Source organism: Sturnira hondurensis, unplaced genomic scaffold, assembly GCF_014824575.4.
Source record: "Sturnira hondurensis isolate 20B ecotype Veracruz unplaced genomic scaffold, ASM1482457v3 Scaffold0013299, whole genome shotgun sequence".
NCBI lineage: Eukaryota > Metazoa > Chordata > Mammalia > Chiroptera > Phyllostomidae > Sturnira > Sturnira hondurensis.
The window spans coordinates 4,818,100-4,845,358 of record NW_028085930.1 but is presented as its reverse complement, the minus strand read 5'-3'; the positions used below and the strand labels follow the sequence as shown (position 1 = coordinate 4,845,358).

The 27,259-nt window shown below is 45.0% G+C and overlaps 1 protein-coding gene across 1 annotated transcript in view; it reads left to right on the top strand.

Annotated features, from left to right (window-relative positions):
- The window catches only part of EPHB1 (EPH receptor B1), a 415,980-nt gene that overhangs the window by 280,110 nt on the left and 108,611 nt on the right, over nucleotides 1-27,259 (top strand). Inside the window, exon 5 of the mRNA XM_037061235.1 lies at nucleotides 21,379-21,714. Within this exon, the coding sequence (XP_036917130.1) occupies nucleotides 21,379-21,714 (336 nt within the window). The remainder of the gene's footprint in view (nucleotides 1-21,378; nucleotides 21,715-27,259) is intronic.

Genomic DNA, 27,259 nt, shown 5'->3' with positions numbered 1-27,259 from the left:
AAAGGGGAGCTGTATCTTTCTGAAATGTGTAGGACAGTGGGCACCTATAGTGTCCAGGCCCTGTGAGCAGGGGGGAAGGGGACAGTGTCAGGAGTGTCCAAGAGCCCTGGCCTCGAAGGCTGGAAGGCCTCAGATTTGGCCTGTTGCCGTCATCTTTGAATAAGATGATTTACATCAAGTCACACTTTTTCACTGACAACACTGAACATATAACAAATCTTATGATTTAAAATGTTATAAAGCTAAAATACTTATAGTGCACTGAAAATTAATATTTTAATGAATTTCATTAATCTCTGAGACCAAAACATGTATGTTTGTTATATTTTTGTAGTGTTAAATGTGCTTGATTATTCTAAATTAAACATTTAGAATGCCAGATAACTTTTGTAGCCCTGTGTAAGCATTTCTTCATTTTCTTTTTAATCTTCTGGGAGAGCCTGGGATCCCCTTGACCTCTGAGAAGCCCTGGAAACCCTGTGTGTCCAGTCTTGTCCTTGACAAAGTTTGTGGCCTCAGCAGGGACTTGGGTGCTCCCCAAGGCAGTGTCAAAGGGGCTGGTGTGGGCCCCAAATGCAGGCAGAGGAGGGGGCATGGTGAGCTCTGTGTCTGGGTGTGATGATGTCATTGTTTCTAGTCTGTAGACATCCAGCCCCCTCCTTCCTTCTTCTTCATCCTCCTGGCACCTGGGCTTGGCAGTCTGCTGCATGAATACCTGGCTGACTGCCCCCTTGCCCAGCCCGATACTTGCTCATATTCTAGAGGAAGCCTAGTTCCCTACAGGCTCTGAAAGGAGGGAAGAGGAGATTGAGATAGCTGGTGTAAGGGTTTAGGATGCGCACTGCCGCCTGTCAGGGAAGCTCTCAGGGAAAGAGGGATCGCCTAAGCCATGGATGGAGTGAGGTGAGGGCTTCTGGGATAGCTAGAGACAGGTCACAGGTGATCCTCACCCTTTCCTGCTAACAAAACCCTCTGAATGAAGCCACAGTATATGGACAGTGCAGGGTTCTAGGGAAGAGCTCAAGGGGAAGGGGCAGCTCACCAACTGGAAGGGGCTTTGGAGGTTATGGGCTAAGACTCTGCCTCTGAGCTTCGGGCCTACTGAGCTTCAGCTCAGGAAGTTGCCACCTCCCTCCTCTGCTGCCTCCTTGGGCCAGCCACGCCCAGTGTCCTGGAGGCTCCCTGGGGAGTCAGGACATCCCACTTCCCCAACCTTGTGTTCTGGGAAAGCTTATGAATCATTAATTGTATGTAGGGGTTAGAAGGTGGGCTTTGGGACTTGACACACAAAAGTTTGAATCTTGACTCTTTCTCTTACCTTCTTTGTGACTTTGGGCTAATTTCTTAACTTTACTCTGTCATTTTTATCTTCATGATATTATACGAATGTATGCCTTTCTGGGTTGTTATGAGGAATAAGCAGAATAGTATTATAGAGCTTTTGGCACAGTGCCTGGTTCCTAGCAAACTCTCAATCTGTGTTAGAACTTGCTTTGGTTATATCCCTGGAAAGTGTGAAGACTGTGGCAGATATGGAAGCTTCCAGCATGACTGGATGTTGGATATCTAAAAATAAAAGTGACATCCTCAGGGGCAGTCCAGGTTGTGGCTGTCCCTAAGCATCACAGCAGAATCCTTCATGTAGCCCCAGGCCACACGGTCATGTTGGCCTGAAGATCCTGGAGAAAACAATGTGAAGGCGATGGCCATGTAACTCGACGGGCTGTGGGAGAGAGCGGGAGGCACAGCCCCAGCCCCTGGGAGCTCCAGCTGCTGCTGAGCCCTGTCCTCTGGGACTTGAGAAGACTGGAGAGCTAGGCAGCCCCGTTGACAGACAAGATTGGCTTTTGGTTCTCAGGGAACAGGGGCTCCATGACCTCAGGGTCAGACACACTTTTTTCCACAGGAGGGTCTTATGGTAACAGAAGTGTGACAGGGTCAGGGGAAAGAGGGCACAACACAGCCAGGAGCGCACAGGGAAGTGAGACAAGCTATGTGAAACAAGCATCGGAATGCACATCTTCAGTTTTAAATAATTTCTAGTTTACTGGGAGGTGAAATGGAAAGGAGGAATTTATGAAGCAGGTGAAAATAGATAATTATGCCTTATAAAGTTGCTGTCTGTGAAAAACTATGCAGAAGGACTGGTGTAAAAATAATTACCTTGTCACATTTCTGACCACAAAAAGCCCTTTTCCTGTCACCCACACGGGAGAAACTGATGGATCACAGAGACAAGCTAGTGCTTGTCTAATTTCTTCATTTCTGCTTCAAATGCAATGGGTTTCCCTCTGCAGTTTTGATGATAGAAATGGGATAACGAAGGGGCTCCAGAGATCATTGTCTTGTCCCTCGGGCCTTTCTGCTTTCCCTTTACATGAGGGGTCGCAATGCTGGCCAGTCCTCCGGGATCCTCCAGAGACCACCCCTGACCTTCCTTCTGACTAACATAGAAAGAAGGCCAGGAAGCTGAGCTGTAAGGTGGGGACTTTGGGTGTGGATCCCAGCAGGGTGATCTGGGTGTGTTATAGCCTCTGTGAGCATGAGCTTTTCATCAGCAGAACTGGGCATGGAAGAACTCAAATGGGAGGTTGTGAGGATTAAATGGCAGCATGTCACTGAGACCCCAGGGTGTCTCAGCCTCACACGTAGTGGGAGCTGAACTTTGGTACCTCGTAGGCAGATGATGCAGATGGTCATGTCATTGATGCTGATTTGCTGTAGTATCCCTATTGAATCTGCCTCCCACTGAGAAAGATGTGAACCCATTCTTCCCTCTCCCATCACTGGAAGCTCTAGTTTATTCTCCTTTAAGCTCATGTTCCATCCTTTTAAGGGCTGGCAGCTGATCCGCTCTTTCATCACAACCATCCCGGGGCATCAGGGTGGCCCCTGTGTCACAGGCTCATGCTCCTTGAATGGACTGCTCAGGAGCATGGTGGCATTGCCACCATGGAAAAGAGGGCCCCAAGGCCCAGAGAATAGAAAAGATCTCAGGATGATGAGAAAAGAATGAAGTCCTCTGTGGCTAGGCCTGGTAGCCTTCAGGGTGTTGTGAAAAGCCTGTGATGACATCAGCTCATAAACCCTTCTCACCGGTCTTGGTTCTGCTAGGTCACACTCACCAAGATTGCCAGGGATTTTTTTTTTATTTACAGCAGTGGTTTTTAAGTAAAGTCCCTTGTTTTTATAAGCAACCTCAAATCACTGGGAACTTGAAAATACCAATTCTCAGCACACACCCCCCTCCCCCCCCGCCCAGGCCTACTGAATGAGGAGCTCTGGGGATGGTGGGTGGTGGGCAGCAGTCTGAGTTTTAACAAAACCTCCAGGTGACTCTGAAGCATGCTCAAGTTTGAGAACATTGCTTCAGAATTAGGTCAGCTTTCTCTGTCCTCTGCTTTATGACTCCTAGGGAGAGAGGCCATTGAGTAAATTCCAGCAGACTGGAGCCATAGGGCCTGCTCCTCTCTCTCAATGTCTTTTTGTGCTAGGCTTGGTGGGATGGAGGGAGGAAGAGAGGGAGAGATGGAGGGAGGGAAAGGAAGAGAGAGAGATTGGAGGAGGTGTGGGTGTGATGTGAGTATGATATGTGTGGGTGTGTCTGTGTATTTGAGTGTTCCAAGGGAGGGCCTCACTAGTTCTCAGAACAACACTCACCAGCTCTGGCTTGGTTTCCAGTTCACCCTCATTTTGGGGTGGTTGGGGCAGTGTGGAGACCCCCAATGTTCAGCATCAGCCAGCGCTGGAAGCAGTGATAGGGGAGAAAGAGCAGAGTCAGGTAGCGTGACCTGGCTGGAATGGGCTCAGGGAGGGCTGAAGGAGAAACTGAGGCAGAGGCAAACTGACTGGTGGGAATCATTCACCTGAGCGCAGATGGAGGGTCAAGGGGAAGGGACTCTAAATGGGTGATGGGCCTCCCCTTTCAGATTGTCCTCTACCCGACCTGGCAGTAAATAGGACATGAGGAAACTCTGAGGCTGCCAGTACAAGGAAGAGCTTTTCAAGCCAAAAGGGCAGGAAGGTCCCCCAGGGTGACAAACACTCCAAATTGAGGACTACACTACAGTTTAGGTATGGTTTTTAAAACTTTTCAAAGTTAGACCTTCTCAAAAGCATTTGCCTCTATTAAGCTAGGAGTTTCAATATCTTGAAAGAGGGCAGCTCTGCTCACAGCTAGCTTTAGAAAAAGATACACCATGTGCCCCATTCTGTAAATAAAAGAGCTACTTGATTTTACCCTGATATATGATCCATGTTGCACATAATATGGCCATTTAGCTCTTGCTGGTGTGGCCACTGTAGTTGTGGGTTCAATTCCTGGTCTGGGTACATGCCTGGGTTGTAGGTACATGCCCTGCCTGGTCTAGGTGTGTGCGGGAGGCAACCAATTGATGCTTCTCTCTTGAATTGATGTTTCCCTCTCTCCCTTCCTCTCCCCCTTCCTCTACTCTAAAAGCAATATACATATCCTTGGGTGAGGATGAAAACAAAACAAAAACAAAAAAAACTATGGCATTTGTGGCTCTGAGGGGGAGGTAATCTGTGTTTTCCTTGAGGTGAACTTCAGCCATTGTCATAGACAAATGAATCAGAAGGCAAGCTGTTTCTTGGAGTGCCTGGATTTGGATGGTTTACATACCTGGATGCAGAATTGAAGGAGTGTGACTGCAAGCTGAAAGCTATTTGTAACTGTCACTGCTGTTTCGAGAAAGGTCATTGTTGCCTATGTACACACACTTTCACACATCTATAATCTAGAATTTCTCCTCACCACTGTTTGACCCAAGTGGGTATAACCCTTAGGAGGCATCCTATAGCTCTAAGTTTTAAGTTTATAACCAGGCACACATGCTGGCATTTCTGTTTCCACACTTCATCGTAAGAGCATTGGGAATAACAGACTGTTAACATTCAGAGCAGCCTTCCAGGTCCTGCCACCCAAAGTCTTCCCCAATGTCAGCCTCCTCCCTCCAACAACCCTGACAGGTGGTCATGCCACTTTTATTTTTCTGCATATTTGTGATGACAGACAGCTGATATATTTAGCAGGGCAGCTCTAGTTTATTGCTTGGCAGCCGTCACCCATCAATGTAGGAGAGATCTTCTGGATCTTGCACTGGGCACTGCTTTCCTCCCCCACTCAGTTTTGGTCCGCCATTGAGGAACAGTGTTCTGGAGGCCAGCAGTTCTAATGTTTAGTAAGGATTACTTTCATATCCTTCTTTGATCACCTACTTTAGGCTAAACATGTCTTATGTTGTCTATTCCCCAAAGCACATGATTTCCTGAACCCCACTGTCCTGACCTGCAGTTTCTGAATCTCCCACATTGATCAATATCTTTCAAAACCCAGCAGCCAGAGTGAAACATGACCCTCACCCTAGAGTAGGGTTCAGTGGAAACATGATGGATTTTCTCCCATGAATGGGATACTGTTCATTGTTCACTTTGGTTGCAGCCCTCACACCAAGGCTCCTACCAGACTTTTGGGACATGAAACACCCAACGTTTTTGTTTGTCCCTCTAGAAAATGCCCATTTGGGTCTCTCCTTTTCTGCACTTTAATATTGCATTGTAGATTTAGGCACAGTGTTCATTCAAGTGTAGAGCATTTGAATACCAGCTTTTACCACCTTTCAAATCACAAGTATTAGCACAGTTATTAGGGGAGTGTGGACTCTGGTGGCTATCACTGAGTTCAAGTTCAAGTACTGCTCTGCCACTTGCCAGGTGTGTGAAGTGGGGCAACTGACATGGCTCCTCTGTGTCTCCACTTTCTCATCCACAAAATGGGTAGAGTATATGTGTCTATCTTGCTATATTGTCAAAGATATGAAATGTAGTGATACTGTTTAGAGCAGTGTTTGGTGTACAGGAAGCATTCAGTGAAAGTAAGCTATGTTATTTGATTACTATCGTTGGAGTAGCTTACCCTACTTGAATGTTATTTTCAAAGCTGCTAAAATCCAAACACTGGTATTATCATTTTTCTGACATTGCTTGGTACACATTTATATATGTAGTTTTTTTCAGTTACCATTGTTGAAATCTAGGGATGCTATCTATATACCCTTTTTCTCTGCAGGCCTGTAAACTTTTAGAAAAAGAAGCAATGTCATTTGGCCTCATTTGTACTTAGAGACAACTGCTGGTTCTTGTCAGTCATTCCTTGAGGCTCACAAAGCACTGATTTCACTGTGAAGTTTCAGAAGTAGGAGGGAATTGAAGTAAAATTTATTTAATCTACTCTCTATTTTGAAGATCAGAACAAAGCTGTTTATCACATGGTTTTACAACCCTCTGTTGCCACGAATGCTTCTTAGTGGTCTTCAGGCAATGGCTTGGATGGCAAATTTGCAAGCTCTCGTCCCAGAAAAGGCTGGTCTGGGATGGATGCTGGAACTTGATGGCATCTGTAGCTCAGAGTTCTTATACTTTCCCTGATCCAATTCTCCTCTTTAAAGGAGAAGACAAACAGAAGTGGGTTTTCTGCATCCTCTGTCCACCACCAGAATTGCACCTCATCCCTAGGAAGCAAGAGGTCCCAGTTGTACTGTGAATATTCTATACTGGTTAGAGTTATTCAGGCATAAGGCTCCACTGGACTGGTAGCTTTGGACATGCTGATCTGATTGTTTTTACTGCCTCTGTGACCTTATGCAATAGTCAAATGGGAAGAGCCCTGCTGTTGGGATCAGGTAGACCAAGGCTGACTCTTGGCTTCACCCCTCACTTGCAGGGAGGCCTTAGGTAGGTTTCTTCATCTCTATGAACCTCTACTGCTTTTCTGTAAAATGAAGATATTGATTATTATTGCACCAGTTATGATGATGTATGTAAAATACATAACTCAGTGTCAGACATATGGTAAGTGCTCAATAAATTGTTGTCTTGTTTTTGGTTGTTATAAATAATTTTTAAGAGGTGAGGTCATATCTAAATAGCACAGTCCAAAATAAAAACTGAATAAAAAGGTAGGAGAAATGGTCATTTTAGGGCAAAGGCTCCTGGAGAACCATATTAGTTTGGCTGAGATCTGACACCACCACCCCTCTGTCTTCTTCCCATCACAGTGGGATCACAAATCTGTGTATTATACCATCAAGATGGTGTACAGACCATCTTGATGCCCCAGCTCCTCACAGGCAGTCCCCAGGTGTGACTATGGCCCTGGTGCCCCCAGCCTCCCCATTTTCATCCATATAACTCAGCAAAATATCTTGATCCAATTCTGATACCAGAGGCCAAACCCAAGCCCATAGTGGGGTCTTGGATGTATCTCACTCTTAGACCTCTGACTAGTGTCCTCTTTGTAGTCAGCTTTCAAGGTCACTGCTGCCAGTCAGTCCTGGAACTCATATTGGTGCACTGCACCCCCCTATTATTGATCATTGATCCTGCCCAAGAACTAGGTTTAGAATCTACTATTGACTTCTTTACACTGGCTGGGGTCCCAAACTCCATCCTTTTATTTTATTCCCTGACCTTCCAGCTGCTGTATTGGAAACCTGGTACCAGCCAACCCTTTTCCAAACCAGGACTATGATCTACCAGATATCCTGGTTTGTTAGCACATGTGACTATAACAGTGTGGATGCAGAGACCTACATGTATCCCTGATGGTTTCACTTGGGTGGGACAAAGACTAAGGGTCTCAGGTGTCTGACTCTCATCACAGATTTCTTTCAACTTAGTGTAAGTATAGATTCTAAACACTGTTGGAGAGAGCAAAGGCTGCCTGAGTCATCAGTGAAATCCCAACTGAAAGTATGCAAAGAGGTAGTGGAGATGTCAGTCAAGAGGGCTTCTGAATTGTGTGGGAATTTGGGTGAAGTGGGCAGAAATGGGTTTAATAGTTTGGGCATATCTGTGCTGTTTGAATTATGTGTGGCATAGGACCAGGATGCCAGAATTCTGTAGTGATTTATTTGGAACCTGTGTGTCTGGTTTTCTGAGAAACTTTCCACACAATTGGCTATAAAGTGCCCAGTCAAAGCCAGACACCTGATAAGGGGTTGGCTGTGGGCTTAACAGACTCCCCAGGGGATAACTGATCATGGATGACTTTGCAAAGAAAAAGCAGCTGCAGTACTGAAGTCAACCACTGGAACAGCCAGGACCCCCTCCAGCCTGTGCCAGAGACTGCCTCTGCCCGACTCAATCAAGAGTATGCTGACTCTGAAGCCACATTGACAAAAGTGGTTTGTCTCACAGAGGCTGAGGGATAACCCCCGCTATGGAAGGCTACTTGGACACAAGGGTCCCTGTGTCCTCATTCTGTAGAGAGAAAAGACAGGTCAGGGCAATGATAGTAATGGTGTGCATGCCCTCTCCACCCCTACCCTGTGGCTGTGGACTTCAACTTTCAAGAGGCCCTTTGAGCAGCTCCTCTGGGTAACTATCTGGGCTCTGCTCCCCTTGGAAATGGCAAGAAAAATGCTCAACTATGTGGAGTGAGGCCTGCATGGCGGCTGTGGAGGGAGGTAAAGCTTGGTGCAGACTGGTTTTGCTGGGCCAGACATGCACAGAAGGTGGCTGGTTACGGGGAGGGTACAATGGGAAGCCATGTTTACCACCAAAACCTGCCAGTGCTCAGTGAGCAGAGACAGAAAGCAATTCAGTTTCCTGAGAGAGGGTGCTATCTGTTGGCCAGCAAAGGGGAGCTTGCACGGGAGGTAAAGATTCTCTGTCCCTATGAGTGAAGGGCAGGCTTTGTGCCCATGCCCAGTGAAAGTGCCTACATGCCATTCTCATGAGGTTAGCCAAGACTGTGCCTGCAAGGCTTTTGGATGATTCAGGATCTGAGTCTGCAGCAATCAGAAATGACATACCAGGACAAGTTGCTCTGTAGGAGGCCCTGCCCATGCAGGAGCAATGCTGTTGTACCAGTGACTGAAGTGTGTTCTAAGGTCATTTGACTCCAAGAAGACTGGCTTCGACTGTCACCTCTGATGAGAGCAAATGGCTTCGAACCTGCTCTGAGAGGACGTGGCCTAGTGTGTGGATCTTTCAGTTGGAAGACCTGTGGAGATCCTTCCTCTGAGACATTACCCAGGTCAGAGGTGCACGAGCAGGGTCTGGGAATGTGCAACCTGTCCCAGTCCAGGGTAGGAGTTCTACGTGCAGCTGTGGAAGATTCACAGAGGGTCTGCATGAAGCCTTGAGGGCCCCAGGCAGGAAGGTGTTCTTGCTTTCGAGGGCCTTCAGGTCAAATGTTCTGGACAGTGCCTTTTATTCACTGTATGGTGTGCTCCTGGTTGTGCTTTCTTTTTTAAAACCTGAAGAGATGGCCAGGGATTTCTGAGTTTTTATTCCAGGCAGCCCTCAATGCATGTAGAGAGCACTAAGACATACTGAATGCTTCAACAAACATTCTGTCATTTAATTCTCCCATGATTGTGCAGAGGGCCATGTCCCTTCCAAGTCCCTGTCCAGGTGCTACATCTCCACTGGCCTCCTCAGTCAGTGGTTTGTTTAGTTATAGTGCAGGGACCCACCTTCACTGCAGACTTTGAGCTCCTCAGGGTAGATGTCTGTAAACTTTTCATACCATAACCTCACATGCAGGGCATAGTGCCCAGTAGGGTCTCAGGAAACACATATGGATTGATGGGTCAAGAATCAAAAAATAATTAGCCCCAGAGACTGTAAGTGACCTGCTTGAGGTCACAGTGCAATGAAGCTGGCACTCAGCACCAGTTTACTCTTTGTGAATCCCGTGTGTCTTTCACTGCTTCAGAAGGCTCTGAGTTCTCATTTCAGGATTAGGACAGAGGTCTTGAAGGCCATCTCTTTAAGACAACATGACCTATAACTTTTCTTGACATGGACTGTTCCCAGGGGGTCTGCAAGAAAGAATGTCAAAGTTGTCCTCTCTGGCCTCACTTTGGGTCACAAGTAAAAGATTTAATCTTCAATCCCTACCCCACACAGGCAGTGATGTGAGATTGGCTGTAAACGCATTCTTGCTGAGAGATGCTCTGGGCGCAGGGCCCTCAGTGGTCCTCCAAGGGCTTCTGCAGCCCTATGGAAACCTAGATGCTCAGGCTTCAGCTCAGGCCAGATATAGGGCTATCTCTTTTCCCAGAAAGTAAAACCCACCCCCTTTCTCCCAGACAATTAACTCCATTGATGTAGTAGAAACAAGAAGTACTTTCTATAAATATTACTGTTTGGTGAAATGTGTAGCACTAGGTTCTTTGATGTTCCCAAAATCCCTCTCCACAGGGTCCCTCCTTGTTTTGATTAATCACTTGTTTTTACCAACTGTTATGATTAGGAGAATTGCCTGAGTACATGCCCAGTGGTTCCAAGACCCTAGTGAACAACACATGCAGACGTGCTCAGCATGATTCTGGAACCACACTCATTCTGTTTCTATGGGGAACCTACTGGAATGCTTCAGGAATAAGAACTTCCTGCTTCTGTGAGAGACCTACCCACCACCCCCCACCACCCAGCTGCGTTTGCACCACACCTGCACCTTACACACTTAGTGCTTCCACCCTGGATGGAAGAGTTGTTAGGATGAGCTCTGGGAAGGGCCGGGCCTGCACCCAAGTCTTGATTTCACCACCCACCAGCCATGTGACATGGGCAAGTTACTTAATATCTTCAAGCTATAATATCATTCAGTGTAATATGGGTGTAATAGTTCCCACCTCGTAGTGTGTTGGAAAGATTAGATTTTATTAAGTAATGTACCAAGATGGCTAAGAGTACTTTGGATAGAGGGTGTATTATCAACACAAAATTCTAAATTCCATAAAGAACTCCATTGAAGTGGAAATCCAAGCCATCTCTCTGGGTTTCTTTTTCAGATATTTTTTGTAGAAATCTCCAGGCAAACTACTGACATTAAGTCACTCACTTGGTGGCATGAAATGAACAAGTTTCGGTAAATCAAAGCCTTGTCCCCCTGATATCCATGCAGATGGCACAGGTGTCTGTCCACAGGAAACCTATGTCCCTGGGGCTCATTTTAAATTGATTCCAAGGGTGACATAAAATTGGAATGTTGGGATTCCAGAGCTGTCAGGAAAACTAAAGCAACATGATTTCCCCAGGTTTCAACATCCTCTCTTCCTTGCCCAAGGGGAGCTCCTACGTTTTGAGAAGAGAAGCCAGGGTGCCTGAGCTTACAGTGGAACATGTACTACTTAGCCTTCCAGTCCTTGCTAACTCGGACCCCCAGCACAAATCCCTTTTTAGAAGGGACACCTTAGAACTTCAGACACCATCACCTTCACATTAAACAAAACAGTCCTCCAAATGTCTGGTGCTCATTATTCACAGCTGGTAGACAGTTGGTCTGCTCCTTCACCAGTCCCAAGCCTCTCTGAGGTTCTGCTATGGAGGGGAGAGTGTCTCGATAATCTGTTTATTTTGATGCCACTGCTTTGTACAGGTTCCTGACACCTTGCTCCTGGTTCCTGTTATGGCCTTAAACAGCCACCCCCCATCCCACACTGATAAGAACTGACAACCCCTGCTGCCATGGAGTCCTGTAGTTAGTTGTGTTGCTATTGGTGCCTGACAGAATCTTTAGTAGCTCCCCCAGTGCCATCAAGGAAATCTCATTGAAAGGGGCAGGGTATGTGTGCCTCTGTCCTAGGTGCTGAACCATCATGGTCCATCACATCACAACCCTTTCTTCTGGTTCAGTGGCCATCTTGTCCAGTCTCTCTCAGGAATTCTGCACCTAGTGAGGGGATGATGGAAGAGGAATTAGTGCATCCTAAAGGAAGGTGAAAGGGAAAGAGAAAGAGAGACAGCTGAATATAGTCTGGGGAGTGTCATTGCTACACAAGGCAGCTTGAAAGAATAAAGAGGGGCTTGTGGGGGTTTTTGGACATAATTTTCAAATAACCAGTTACCAAAGAACAAATGCAACTGAACACGAAGCTGACTTCATGTTTATTTTATGACTATCACATTTCTGAATCCATTCTGCTTTCATTTCTACATGCTGCATTGAGGGCAAAGACATAACAACCACCCTGACTTGATTTTTTGCATATTTTGCCTCCGTAGAAGATCTCTTCAAACTTCTACAGCCTCAATTTCTTGTCTGTCTCTACTCCTTGACTTATCTCCCTGTAAAATATTAATGACATTTCTCCTTTCTTCAGGAAGCCTTTCAATCACTTAAATGTGGCTATTTCACAGTGAGAAATGGGTAGAGAGTTGGAACAATAATTTTTTTCAAGATTTTATTTATTTATTTTTAGAGAGAGGGGAAGGGAGGGAGAAATAGAGAGAGAGAAACATCAATGTGAGGGAGAGTCATAGACTGGTTGCTTCTGTTATGCGACCTGACTGGGGACAGAACCTGCAACCCAGGCATGTGCCCTGACTGGGGATCTAACTGGTCACTTTTGCTTTGCAGGAGGACACCAACCAGTTGATCCACACTGCTCAGGACTGGAACAATAATTTTAAATGACCAATCCTGGACCACCTCTTCCCATGTCTTGCTGGCCCCTTGTACCACACTTACTTTATCATTCCTACCCCTGGTGTCTTTGTCTAATCTCCTTCTCTATGCCCTCTTAGCTCAGCCCACAATGAAGTATGCAATCAGTCTTCCAAACTACTAATAAAACGTTGACTCTTTTCAGCCATGAGAACATTACCTCGCTGCATTCTTGATGTACAGTGTTCATCAAGAATGATGAACATTGTACATCCCAGTCCATAGCTCACATCTTTTGTCCAAAGGGTGATTGAGTATGGGACACAGTCTTCTGTAGGGGCAAAGAAGAGGTTTTCTTGCCCAGAGGTGGAGGAAGAACAAACAAGGCCAAATACCATGTCAAAGCCAGACCACTTCTCAGGAGGCCAGGAAGCATATGTATAGGCATACCTTGTTTTATTGTACTTCACTTTATTGCACTTTGAAAACATCACTTTTTCTTTTTCTTTTTCTTCTCTTTCTTTCTTTCTTTCTTTCTCTCTTCCTTTTACAAAACCTATAGAAGATTTTTTAATATCCTCATTGAGCAAGTCTATTGGTATCATATTTTCTAATAGCATTAGCTCACTTCTCATCTCTGTGTCATATTTTGGTAATTCTCATTTCAAACTTTTTCATTAATTTATTATGGTGATCTGTAAACAGTGGTATTTGATGCTTGGGGTACCATGAGCCATACCCATAAATGAATGTGAACTTAGTCCATAAATGATTGTGTTCTCATTGTTCCATCAACCAGCCATTCTCTCATCTCTTTCCCTCTCCTCAGGCCTTCCTGTTCCCTGAAACACAACAACATTGAAATTAGGAAAAATTAATAACCTTACAATGGCCTCTAAGTATTGAAGTGAAGAGTTACACATCTCTCACTTTAAGTAAAAATCTAGAAACGTTTATGCTTAGTGAAGAAAGTATGTCAGAATTGAGCTAGGTGGAAATCTAAGCCTCTTGCACCAAATAGTTAGCCAAGTTGTGAATGCAAAGGAAAAGTTCTTGAAGGAAATTAAAAGTGCTACTCCAGAGTACACCCAAATAATAAGAAAGCAAAACAGGCTTACTGCTGATGTGGAGAAAGTTTTAGTGGTATGGATAGAAGACCGTATCAGCAACAACTTTCCTTTAAATGAAAGCCTAACACAGACCAAGACCCTAATGGTCCTTAATTTTATAAAGGCTGAGAGAGGAGAGGAAGCTGCAGAAGAAATGCTTGAAGTTAGCAGAGATTAGTGCATGAGATTTAAAAAGAAGCCATTTTCCTAACATAAAAGTGTAAGATAAAGCAACAAAGTGCTAATGTTGAAGCTGCAGAAAGTTATCCAGATAAAGAAGGTCTAGCTAAGATAATTAATGAAGGTGGCAACACTAAACAACAGATTTTCAATGTGGACAAAAACAGCCTTATATTAGAAGAAGATACAATCCAGGACTTTGATAGTTAGGAAATAGAAGTCAATGCCAGACTTTAATGCTTCAAAGGACAGGCTGATTCTCTGGTTAGCTGCTAATGTAGCTGGTAACTTTAAGGGGAAACCAATGCTTATTTACCATTCTGAAAATCCTAGGGCCCTTAAGAATTACGCCGAATCTACTCTGCCTTTATTTTTTACATGGAATAACAAAGCCAGGATGATAGCACATCTGTTTACAACATGATTTTAAGCCCACTGTTGAGACCCATTGGCTCAGAAAGGGAAGATTCCTTTCAAAATATTACTGCTTGTTGATAATGCAACTGGTAACCTAAGAGCTTTGATGGAGATGTACATGAGATTAATGTCATTGTCATGCCTGCTAACACAACACCCATTCTGAAGCCTTCAAGGAGAAGATTTGAAGATCAAGGAGTAATTTTTACTTTCAAGTCTTAGTATTTAAGAAATACATTTTGTAAGACTATAGCTGTCATAGAGAGTGGTTCCTCTGATTGATCTGGGCAAAGTAACTTAAAAACCTTCTGGAAAGGATTCACCATTCTAGATTTTATTAAGAACATTTGTGATTCATAGGAAGAGGTAAAAACATCAACATTAACAGGACTTTTGAGGAAACTGATGCTAAGCCTCAAGGATGACTTTGGGGGGTTCAAGGCTTCAGTGGAGGAAGTAACTGTAGATTTGGTAGACATAACAGGAGAACTAGAATTAGAAATGGAGCCTAAAGATGTGACTAAATTGCTGCAATATCATGATAAAACTTGAACGGATAAGGAAGTGCTTCTTATGGATGAGCAAAGAAACTGGTTTCATGAGATGAAGTCTACTCTTGATGAAGATGCTTTGAGGATTGTTGAAATGATAACCAAGGATTTAGAATATTGTATAAACTTAGTTGATAAAGCAGCGGCAGTTTGAGAAAACTGACTTCAATTTTGGAAGAGGTTTTATTGTGGGTAAGATGCTATCAAACAGCATCATATGCTGAAGAGAAATTGTCCATAAAAGGAAGACTCAATAGATGTGGCACACTTTATTGTTGTCCTCTTTTAAGAAGTTGCCACAGCCACCCAAACCTCAGCAACAACCACCCCGATCAGTTAGCAGCCATCAACATTGAGTCCAAACACTCCACCAGCAAAAAAAATATGACTTCTCTAAAGACTCAGATGATGGTTACCATTTTTTTAGCAGTAAACTATTTATTAATTAAAGTAAGTACATTGTTTTTAGACATAATGCTACTGCATATTTAATATGCTACAGTATGCTGACAACATAAGTTTTATATGCACTATAAAACCAAAATAAAATTGTGTGACTCACTTTATTGCAGTATTCACTTTAATGCAGTTTTCTGGAACTGAGCGTATAGTATCTCCAAGGTATGCCTGTGAGGGTGCACACAGAGGCCATGAACCCAAAAGACCTGAACTCATTTTGGATACACAACTTCATGCCCAAGACTAAGGTTCTACTTCTTCCTGAGTCTGCTTGCAGGGGGAAGGTGGCCTAGAGGATACAGATTAGGGCAGACAGTTTCTGGGGTACTTTTTACCAACTATATCTTCAACCTTATAGGCAGGACCCCCAGACACCATCTCTGAATATTTTGTTCTGCACTGATCTTACCTTTTCTGAAATAGCTTTAATTCTTTGTGTCTATATGACTTACTTTCATCCTTAATCATATGCGTTCTCAATTCCTAGTATCTGGGTTCTCCAATCTCATTGGTTATAACCTGCATATCCACAGCTTTCACAGTACTCACAGTTCTGGGTGCAGGGTCTCTGCTTTAGGAATGAATGGCAGAATTAGATCAGTCTTAATTAGATGAAATTTCAGTATTCTAGATCATCCATAGTGAAAATACTACTGCTAATAATAACATCTGACATCGACTGAGTTCTTCTGTGTACCAGCCACACACTAAACTCTTTGGACATATTATTTCATTTCACCCTAAAAACTATCACTTTTCAGATAAGGAAATTAAGGCTTATAAATTTACCTTCTCATGGTTTGCCAACAAGAGAATATTTTTAAACATGGTTGCTGTGAACATTTAGGGGATTCACTGGTAGATTTCAGAGACCCACCAGGATCTCCGAAAAATTATGCATGTCTTCAAGTACGTGTCCATTTTTCTCAGAAAAAGCTTAATTGCTTTCATCAGATTCTCTAAGGGGTCGTGCGCACAATGGGGAGGACTCTCTCCCCAGAGCAGCATAGTTTCGGCCTGCACAAGGGGTCTCCCAGAAGGACATTGCCTTACCATGGTTGTCACCCTCACTGGCTCCCCCAGGGAAGGGTCCAAGGACACAGACCCTGGCTGTAGAAATGCACAGTTAGCTGGACACTACCTGCTCCACCCCTTGGACAGACCTGAAATTCACATCTAAATTCTGAGACTAGATGGTTGGCCTTACTACGATTCCTGGTGAAGGAATTGGCTTTGGGGCTTACCTGCCTTCAGCAGATTTTCTCTTTCATTACCCAGAAGTAGTCTTATTTCTAGCTGAATGCCTATAAACAAACTCACCAACTCTCCCCACCCACTCGGACACTCCATTAAAAAAATCATCTGCCTCAAATCACATTAAGAAGCAGAAGATTCTATCTCTTTCACTTTTTTAGGTCCTGATGACAACCATGCTTTATACAGGCTGAGCTAACCTCTCAAGAACATCCTGGAAGAACCAGAGCCCCATCTCCATAGCTAGGACCCACCGTGTTTCTTCCACCCAGAGAATCATAGCTCAGTAGTTTTCCCATCCTCTCAAAGGACCGAGTTTTCCTAGTCTTGTTAGCAGGAAGCTTCCATCACTAGTAACTGTAGCAACAGGTCAGACAGCGAGGCTCCACAAAGCCTGGATGTGTGTAATTAAGGAAAACCTGGATGTGGATGCAAGACAGGGTGCTTAGACAAGGCGACCCAGGCTCTGAGCCCTACCACTGCACTTTCTAAGGACTCTTGCAGAAGAAGATGGCAGATTTTCTTCTTCTGGCCTCCCTCTTTACTCCCTCTTAGACATTTTTGTCTGCTCTCAATTGGCTTTCTTCCTGAGGAAGTTGCTGGGGGACCTCATTCTGGAAAAGACTTCTTGCAGGGGTAGGACCACAAACCCAGGGAGTGCAGCCTGAATAGGTAGGAAGGGGCCCTTGTACCTTCCTTTAGGGAGACTGGTTCAGAGGCCAAACCTGTTCTGGTCAGACTCTCATTCAGGGATGGGAGAAGCTGATCAGCCTACTTGCAGGAATGTGCTCTGATCACCGGGACCATGGAGTGCAGACCTGGGACTACCATCACTGTAGCCGCCCAGACACTGGACCCTTGCTTGCTGGGCCTCAAACAGGCCTCATGGGTAAAGAGGCAGGAGCTATATGCATGATCAGGAAGCTGTCTTAGCCTGGGGGCTTTTTTATTTCTTAGCACTTATTCTTATAGGAAATCACCCCATTTATCTCCTTGTTTCCTTCTTTCTTGTCAGGTTTTCTCACCAGAATGTGGTGAGAAGCAGAGGCCTGCCTATCTAGCTTTTTCCTATCTTCAGGTGCCTAGAACAGTACAGAGAGTATTTGTTAAAGTGAGTGGGTCAATGAATGAATGATGAATGGGGTTCCAGTCATTATTTGTGTTCCAGTCATTATTTGTGGCCCAGACTCAGGTCACTTCCACACATATGCACTATGAGCTCAGGCTTTTGCTGGGCTTTGAGATAATCAAACATACCCCTGGGAGAAGTTGAATGGCAAAGGACACACAGCAGGGCAGGTTCAGGTTCTCCTAGGTCCACTCGCCAAGGGAAGACCATCCATCTCTATTCCTGCTTCTTGGAAGGATTCAGATTTATGCAGCCCTAGGCTCTACAACCAGAGTTCCCATAGACCCCCATCCATGCTCCACAGACACATTTGCTCTGGAATGCAGCCATGGATGAGAAGTGTTTGTTTCATGTGAAGGCTGTTTCTAAATAAACATGAAAGTTCTTTCTGGAAACCCACTGCTTTTCTTTCTGAGCGGGGAGCAAATGAGCAGTGCTGGGTCTCCCCATTGGGTTAGGGGCAGCTCCTCATTTGCTACATTTATCTCTACCAAAGCCTCTACCACTCGGGATCATAAATGATGAGTCCTCATTGCCGCCATAGCTGCATCTCCATTGGCCTCATAGCAGGGCATCCTGTCTCATGCTGGAGGGAGGTGTATACATGTGACCTGAAGCCTTGCACACAGAGGAGAGGTCAAAAAGTAGGTGGAAGGGGCCTCTCCTGGTAAAATATTTTTAAACATGGGAATCACAGAGACAATTGAGCCAGAACCCCACCAGGAGGCCACATCATGGTGAGGATGACACAGAGGGAGAGACCATCACAGTGCAATAATAGGATCTGAATTAAACAGCTAGAAGTAGGCTTTGGAATTCCAGAGTGCTGAGGGGCGTATGACTGGACATTGGGGAAACTTCCTGACAAATAGGTGCTGGACATTAAAGAATGAGCAGGAGTTTGTCAAGTAGAAAGGAAGAAAAGAATTCTAGACAGAAGAGAGAACACTGTGCAGAAGCTCAGGAATGTGGAGAGAGTTTAGTGAGCACAGGCAATCACAAGGATCTTCCTAGTGGATGTACTAGGGGAAGCAAGTGTCCGGGGACCAGAGATGAGATCAAGAGCAGCAAGACTACACAGGGCCTCAAAAGATGTGGACAGGAGGATAAACCTTTGGGTAATTGGAGTTTGAGCAGAGGAACTCTGTGACTCCAAGTGCATTTTGGAGCTCATACTCTGGCAGACGAGAATGGATGAGAGAGCTGCAAAGTGATATTGGAGAATTCATCAGGAGGATTTTGCAATAGGGCAGGAAAATTGATGAAGCTCTTTGTTATGAGGTGGTGGGGGTATAGAGGAAGGGAAAGATCTGGGGGAAATGAGATGGAGCTGACAGATGTGCATCATGGGACACAGGAGCTGTGACTCCTAGGGCCTGGCTAGTGACAACACAGAGTGCCAAGGGAGTTAAGGACAGAATTGTGTTCCCTAGACCTGTCAAGTAGGAGGCCAAAAGGGAAAGCAGGCATGACGGCTGAGTGGGGATATAACCAGACTACAGCTGGCGGAGCAGGGATAGAGGAGAGCCACCAAGTGTGACTACTTAAGAAAAGCTTGGCTGGACAGTAAAGAAGAGAGGACATGCAATGTAGAGATACCAGGTGACAATATTTTAGTTTTAAAATGGCAAGGACTTATACAAGTGTAAGTGAAGAAGCTGGAGCTGGGAAGAGGGTGAAGTTGAAAGCTAAGGAAGTGAGGGGTTAATTGAAGGGGGAGCTATAGGGTGGAAGGGATGGGTAGTCACTCTCTCGGGCGGCACTTCCCTCTGCTCCTCTGTCCAAGGCTGCTTTCTGAGTGACAGCCTCAGGATGGCCTGAGGATGCAATAAGACAACATTGTTAAAGGATTTGCCCTATGCCTAGAGAAGAGCAGTCACTCAGTGAATGTATTTATTACAAGCAGGAGAACCAGTGGCCTGTGGCTGAGGCTAGGCTGACTGCTCTGAAAGTGAAACAGGCTGCAATGGCACTGACCACCAGAAGCTTGTGCTCTGAGTTGCACCTGTCTGAACAAACAGACATGTCCCAGACAGGCACTGGCCAATACAGGTGATAATGAATAGTGCAGGGAGAGGAGAGACTGGCCTAGCCCAGGAAGAGCCCACCTATCGCAGTACTGACCGTCCTTCCAGTGCTAGCTATGTGCTGGTGTGTAAAGAGATGGATGTTTATCCTTGGGCAGATGAGTGGAGAATTCTTAAATGCTATTTGCAAGACTTCGGTAAAAATGCTTCATGAATCTTGCCCTGTCACATGCGTGCATGAAAGTTGTGCTTTAGCTCAGACCTAATGGGCTTTATATAGTACAGTACTGATTTTCCTTCATGTTTTAATAGAATTCGATTTAATATTTGCTTTCTGCTCTAGCTGCTGGCTGTTGACTGATCCAACACAGAATCCGTCCCTGGTGCCCCCCGACCTTGTTGTTATTCCCTCATTTTGTATGTTGGCATTTGATTCCTGTCTCCAGCATGAACCACTTTACACATGTCTTCGTTCAGCTGGCAACAGTCATGTGCATGAATTCTGAATGCGTTACTACATGGAGCGGCTGCTCCAGCAGACCTAGCATTCGGAAGGGGGGCTTCCGGGCAGGATTCATTTCCGTTGGTTAGACTTTAGCGAGATGCAAAGCTCAGCTTGGGAACTCGAGGCTGTGATCTGTTCTGTTTTGGGGCAGGAGTTTCTCCAACTTAACCTCAAATTGCTCAACACTGTGACCATTAATCCCGCAACATTTTGCCTTTCTGTGAAGTACCAGGCTTCCTAGATTTTTCAACCAAGCATTTCAACCTTTGCCAGAGTGAGAACAACAGCTGGAGACGGGATTATCCTGAGGGAAGAGGCTGCTCCTCTTGAATCTCAGTGAGGCTGGCTGGTTTATAAGAGGGAATCTGTTCAAATTTCATGTCATCTGATCGCCAACATTTGGAGTACACTATCAGTGTAAATTTGAGGTTGGAGATGGCTTTTCCCTTAGTAGGAAAAGGTAGCTAGTTTCACTAGCTGGCAGCACAGGGCTATAGTTAAGAATGTAAGCTTTGGAATCAGGCAGGTATGTGTGTCCATACTGGCTTCAGTTCTTATGGACCACAAAGTCTGTAACCAGTCCTAATTCTCAGCTTTAGTTTCCCTTTAAACTAAAATTAAGTTACTTATTTTGTTTTCCCAGTTAAATTTATAGGGGGATTGAATGCTTGCAACGTAGCTAGCAGAGTGTCTGGAACTAATGTTCTTCTTGTGTCATGGGCTGGACCACGGTGGCTGTGTGAATCTCCCACCAACCTTGCTTCCTGTCTTTGTGCACCAATGTGAATGGTCACGCAGTGTGAAAGGTCATCTCTCTAGGTGTTTGGGCAGCCTCCCTGAAGAGAGACACACCCACCACCACGCACACACCATGCAGATCTCAAATTGTGAAATTTTGTGCAGAATGTGAGGATATGTTGAGACTTTTGATTGGACACTTACATCCCTCAAGCCTTGAATTCTACACTAATTAAGAAAGTAGAAGAAATCTAATAAGTGTCCAGTATACATCTACATCATTGACATTAAAGCTGGTGGGAGGATGTGGCTTGGTCCTAAGAACAAAAAGACTTGTTTTGGCATCCTCCTCTCCATGACACACATGATTGAAAGGAGAGCCCCAGTGGGAATGACAGAAAGGGGACTTTGAGACAGGTTGTCATTTCTGTCCACCATTTTTTCTCAGAACAGATTGAAGCATGGAGATTGGGTTGAAGGAGTGGAGGGGACGCATGCATGTGATGAGGGTGGGCACACTAAAGGTAGTAGAGATGCTGGACAAGGAAGCTTCTGTCCAGCCTCATGGGGCCTTTTTTTGTCTCCTTACAGGTGTTCCATCAGGTCCCAGAAATGTCATCTCAATTGTCAATGAAACATCCATCATTCTGGAGTGGCACCCCCCAAGGGAGACAGGTGGGCGGGATGATGTGACCTACAACATCATATGTAAAAAGTGCCGGGCAGACCGCCGGAGCTGCTCCCGCTGTGATGACAATGTGGAGTTTGTGCCAAGGCAGCTGGGCCTGACTGAGTGCCGAGTATCCATCAGCAGCCTGTGGGCACACACGCCCTATACCTTCGACATCCAGGCCATCAATGGAGTCTCCAGCAAGAGCCCCTTCCCCCCTCAGCACGTCTCTGTCAACATTACCACGAACCAAGCTGGTAAGTCTGGCAGCGCCTCTGCTCTTCTTTCCTTCTGTGTGGTTGGCTCTTTGTCCATCTCTGTGCAGGAACAGAGCTGCAGTCACACCCAGCCTGTTAGTCTGCCCCCAAGTCTCCTCCTAGGGGTAAAGGTGTTGAGTAATGGGCATTTGTGGCCATGGAGGAAATAGTTGTAATGTTTCACTCGTGAAAGGGAATTGAATTCTGAGAGATTTTCTTGAGCTAAGCACAAAAGCAAAGTTGTATATCCAAGCCAGAGCAGGACCCAGTCCTCTGTATCCAGCTCAGGCTCAACAAATGCCCTTGGAAAGATAGATAGATAGATGGACAGACAGATGGAGGGTAATGAATGGACAAACAGATGTACATATGGATGGATGGATGGGTGGAAGCCCTGAATAGTCTTGAGAACACCAGTGCTACTCTGCTAGAAAAACCAGTGACAGAAACCTCCTTGTAATTGTGTGATGATGTCAGTATTGCCTTCATAGATTACTTTTCAATTAAACCCATTTAATTCAAGAGTACATTCATTCTCCTTTATAGCTTGCTTAGATGAATACTACACTGTTAAGTGTAGAGACCTCATATAATTGTTAGTAGATCATTCCTGATACCCAGTACTTCCCTGTGGCATGCATAGCTCAAAATACACTTTCTTCTCTTTTTTTCTGTATCTCTTAATCTTCTGACCTTTTCTCTTTATTACTTTTTACCTCCTGAAACAATTTGTTCCTTATTTTATCCATTAGACTGGTTCACTCATACACTTATTCATTCATTTATTTATTTATTCACTCATTATTAAAAGACAGTGATTAGCATCTACTGTACACCAAGCTGTGGATGAGACATCGTGAGGGATATAGTGTTATTGGGACACCGTTGTTCCTCTCATGAAACTCATTAACTTTAGAATTTACAGGACATAGACACAGAGTACAAAGCCCCAAGGTGGTATCTTCTATGCGCTATGTTCTATACACATGCAGGAATACAAAGGGAGTTTGAGAGAAATGAGCCCTCTCTCCCCAGGGGATAGTACAAGGCTGAAGAGGGGAAGTGAACATCACATCTATAGGCAATGATAAGGGTCATGGACAATGGACCATGATCTTTTTTGGAGTTATGGATTTTTCTCAATCAACAAATTCCAAAAGGAACATTTGTTATTGAACTACTAGGAGTCAAGCCTATTTCTTTTTCTCTCTCCCCCTGTATAGTTCCCCCTTCTTGACCTCTTCTTTCTTACTCGATCTTCTCCTACTCCACGCCTCCTCATCCTCAGCTCGTTTTGCCTCTTCTAATACCAGGCATCTCTGATGGCAGATGATTCTTAGATTTAAGCTGTCAGAACTGAGGAGAAAAAAGATGTTGCAGGAGAGCAAGGCTGTCCAGATGGCTGTGTTGTTGCTGGCAGTGTGTGTGTTCGTGTGTGCATGTTTGTATGTATGTATATGGTCACGTGTTTACATGCATATGTGTGTAGTGAGAAAATAAGAGGGGGGGTGTGGGAGCCTCCAGCTGGTGGCCACAGCCCCAGTGCCATGGAGACAAAGGTTGTGACAGTCTGTCTTACCCAAAGAAAAGGGAATGGTAATTTCGGCATCATGTTGAGCATGTAACATGGGCAGGCTTTGTTAGCTGTATTTCCCTTGCAGAGTCTGAGGCAGAAAACTGGCTGAAATATTTTAGTGTCCCAGCTTCTGGGAATAATAATCCTGCCAGGCTGTCATGTTATGCTGGGCTTGGCTGTCTCTTCTCTCTTTCTAAGCATGTGCGAACAAAACTGCCACTTATATCAGTTTGCTTTGATTTCTGCCCCCCCCTTCCCTTACCCTGCTATTCTGAAACCTGCCCATCTGCTTGTCTTGCCATCTGCACCTTCCCAGGCTGCAGTGGAGCTGGGAGACCAGGGCTCCTGTAAGGGATCCTGCATTGCCAATATTTGAAATATTTAGTTTTGTTCTCACCCATTCTCATGCCCTTTGTACCTCTCCCTGTATTCTTAACCTTCCCTGGTCTTGTGGTCCCAGCCCCACTGTCACCTTCCAATATATGGTTTATCTTTGGGAATTCTGGAATTTGGGTGTCAGGAAGTTTGCAATCAATAAGAGAAGTATGCAACTGCTTCTTGGTGGCATGTAGTTATTCTAAAATAAATGTCAAGTTGACCAGTCATTCCTAATCTGTGGATGGCAGGGCCATGGGAAGCACAGTGTTACCACACTGCATTGGTGACTCCACCTGTGAAGGCAAATTATTTTCAACCAATAGATAACTTATTTTTTATTGATTTTAGAGAGAAAGAGGAAGGGTGAGAGAGAAAGAGAAAGAGGAAGAATCAGCAACCCACCACTCCACCCATCCACACACCCATTGGTTGATTCTTGTCTGTGCCCTGAACAGGGATTGAACCCACAACCTTGACATATCAGGATGATGCTTTAACCAATTGAACTATCTGGCCAGGGCAACCAATAGATGATTTTTTTTTTAATGAGAACCTTCAAAATAAGTAATTGAGCCTGTACCTCTGCAAGAACAGTTTAGAAACAGGAATAGAAACCACATTTTATAAAATATGAAAGAGAGACTAAATAAGAGGCATCATAAAGACCTTAATGACTTAGATCCATGAAGGGATGAGGAAGATGAACCCAGGTATCACCAGTAAGTCATAACGTGTCTCACCCCTTCCCAGGTGGGTGAGATCTATGTCAGCCTCCCCACCCTGACCTCATGGTATAGTTGATGCCCCTGTCATTGCCTGTGGCCGCCACCATCCTACTGTTTGGGTCATGCGTAGGTAGTTGGCAGGTAAAGTATTTGATCAAGAGCAGTCCTGGCATCAACCATCTGGAAACTGCCCCAACGGAAATAGCTGGGGACCATTCAGTGGGTCCTGACTGAGAAGCAAGCAATGCTTATTGTAGTTAACACCTCATGTTGGTGTTTCTTTAGAGTTGACAAAGAAATATGGAATTCATGGTCTCATTTGATCTCATATTTACCCTATGATTTGGGCATTATTTTCTCTATTTTTCATATAAGGAAGCAGAGGCTTAAAGGAATTGGAGAATATGGTACTAGAGGAGGGTCAGCAGGATGCCACCTCTGTTTCTGCATTTGTTTCCTGCCCTAAAGCGGACTGTCCCTCTGAGTTCTGCATTTTCTAGCCTTCAAGCATGGAGGGATTTTCAGAGTGAACCAATGCTATCCTACAGAGAGGAGGGGACCTCACTGTGTAGCCCCAGTCTTGTCTGTGACACTAAACCATAAAAGGCTGTCCCCTGCCTCTGGATTGAGAGGGGAGGTAGATATGTATTTGCTGAGGGACACAAGTTGTCCCAAAGTGAATTGGGTCCTGACAATGGATACGAAGTCACATGAGAGTAGAGTTTGGACATACTGGTTTCGCACTTGATCTGAAGCCTGACACGCATGAACATCAATTGTATTCTAGGCAGCTGCTTGTTGCTCTGGGCTGGTCCTCCTTTGTTTAGGAGCAATGGACCATATCTGTGGCTGGGTGTGCAGTATTAACTGTTCACCAGACACAGGACTGTCATCTCTTCTTTCTCAGGGCTGCCCAGACATGCTCCATGAGAGCACTGTGCTGCTCTCGTGATCCCCACCAATGGAGGTGGGCAGCTCATGTTAGCTGATTTAAGTATCCACCAAAAAGGGTTATGTTTGGTCTCAGTCGATCAGAGAAAATGACCAACAGGCTTTTCTTGACCTCTAACAGACCACAGGAGATTTTGTAATCATCTTTTGGCCCACTGGGCACATAGTAGATACAGCTCTTCCCACAGAGGCAAGCATGACTGGTAAACACCCAAGGGTCTATTGAACCCCAAGATCCAGAGTTTCCAACTCGTTCCGTGATGACCCCAGACATCTACATAGTCAGACTACTCAGGATCTTGTGTCACTTGGAGAGTTTCAGGATAGGATCCTTTCCCGGCACATAGACAGTGGCAGAGAACTATAATTTTTTAGCAACCCCAGTGTGCCAAGCCCCTACCATGTTCTTTCTTTACAAGATGAGGTGGGTCAGATGAAGAAATTTGAGTCAGAGTGCTTTTGGAATTTTCTCAGCCTCTTGCATCCCACAAATGATGTTTCTGGGCTTCGAACTCAGGTTTGTGGCTATTCTATCTTTTGGCTTATCAAAAATTGCATTATGGTGAGAATGCAAGTTGTAAGCTCTCTCCAAGTTATTGCCATATAGCTGGGCCACTTTAGCTGTCAAAAAAATGTCCATCATCTTTGGTCAGGGTTGGTCATGAATTATGCAAGCTCAGATTTATGTGAGGTCTTCAGGGATGCAGCCTTGCTCTCAATACAGCTGCCTTGAGTTTAAAATAGACCAGATCAGGTGGAACTCTGTCTGTTTCGGTGGCCAAGGGATCTGCAGAGAGGTTGTTATCTCCACTAACTCTCGCAGTCACTCTCTGGCACCTCGCCCCAGATTCAGACTGATGGCTGGATCGTCTGGCTGTCAGAGAGAATTAGAGTGAATGACAAACTTTAGTTCTCTTTTGTGCCAGCTAGACTCGGAGTGTCAAAGTTGGGGAAAGGGATCTCAGAGGAAATCTTGGAAAAAAATAAGACGAATCAGACCAGTGCATCCATAAAATCCACGTGTAGCAAGATAAAATCGGTGAATTTAGGGCCACCTAAACCAGAGAGAACAAACTCAAAGACCTATGGGGCCAGGCAAACAAGAAAAGGGAAAGAGCAAAGCAGGGCCAAGGTTCAGGCAATAGGGAGTGCTGAGGACCGCAGCGAACTAAAGAGAAAAAGGGCAGCCACTGCTCACCTCCAGCATGTGGTGCCAAGTATTATAAGCTGAAAAATCCAAATTTAAAATGTCGACAGCTAATTAGAAAATTTTAAACCATTTGAGAGCCTAACAAATCCAATTCTGGATTTCACCTATTGGCTGATTCGGAGGGCTAATCCAATTTACCGAGGCTCGAGAGGTGAGCCTCTTACACTGTCTCAGTCTCATTCCGCCATGGGCAGTCCCCTTCCTCACCTGTGGGGCTCCCAGTGGCAGAGGCACATCCAGGGAGACCTGGGATTGGCTTCTCCCTCTGATCCTCATGAGACCCATGCAAGTTCATTGAACTGCCATGATCCCTCCTTTCTCAATTGTAAAATGGGAGTAATGACACCTGCTTCCTAGTGCTGTTGTGACAGTCAAATGAGACAGGGGATGGAAAATTGTGTTGTAAATCATGCCACTGGCTAGGAGATGAGCATTATTTCTAAGAATATGTCCTAAGTCAGGCAGCAATTTATATTTTTTTCTTTCTAGGCTATTTCTTTCCAAGGTTTCTCAGTCTCTTTGTTTGGGACTAATATCACCCGCATCAGATAAATGACAGGTATTTGTTTGTCCATTCTTCAAGGAAGGAGTGGGCACCAGAAAAGAGAGCAGCAAAGTCCACATCCCAATGAGTTAGTGATGAGGACAGGAGTGGAGCTGGAGCCTGTGTACACGGCACAGGCTGACCCTCCTGCTACAAGGAGC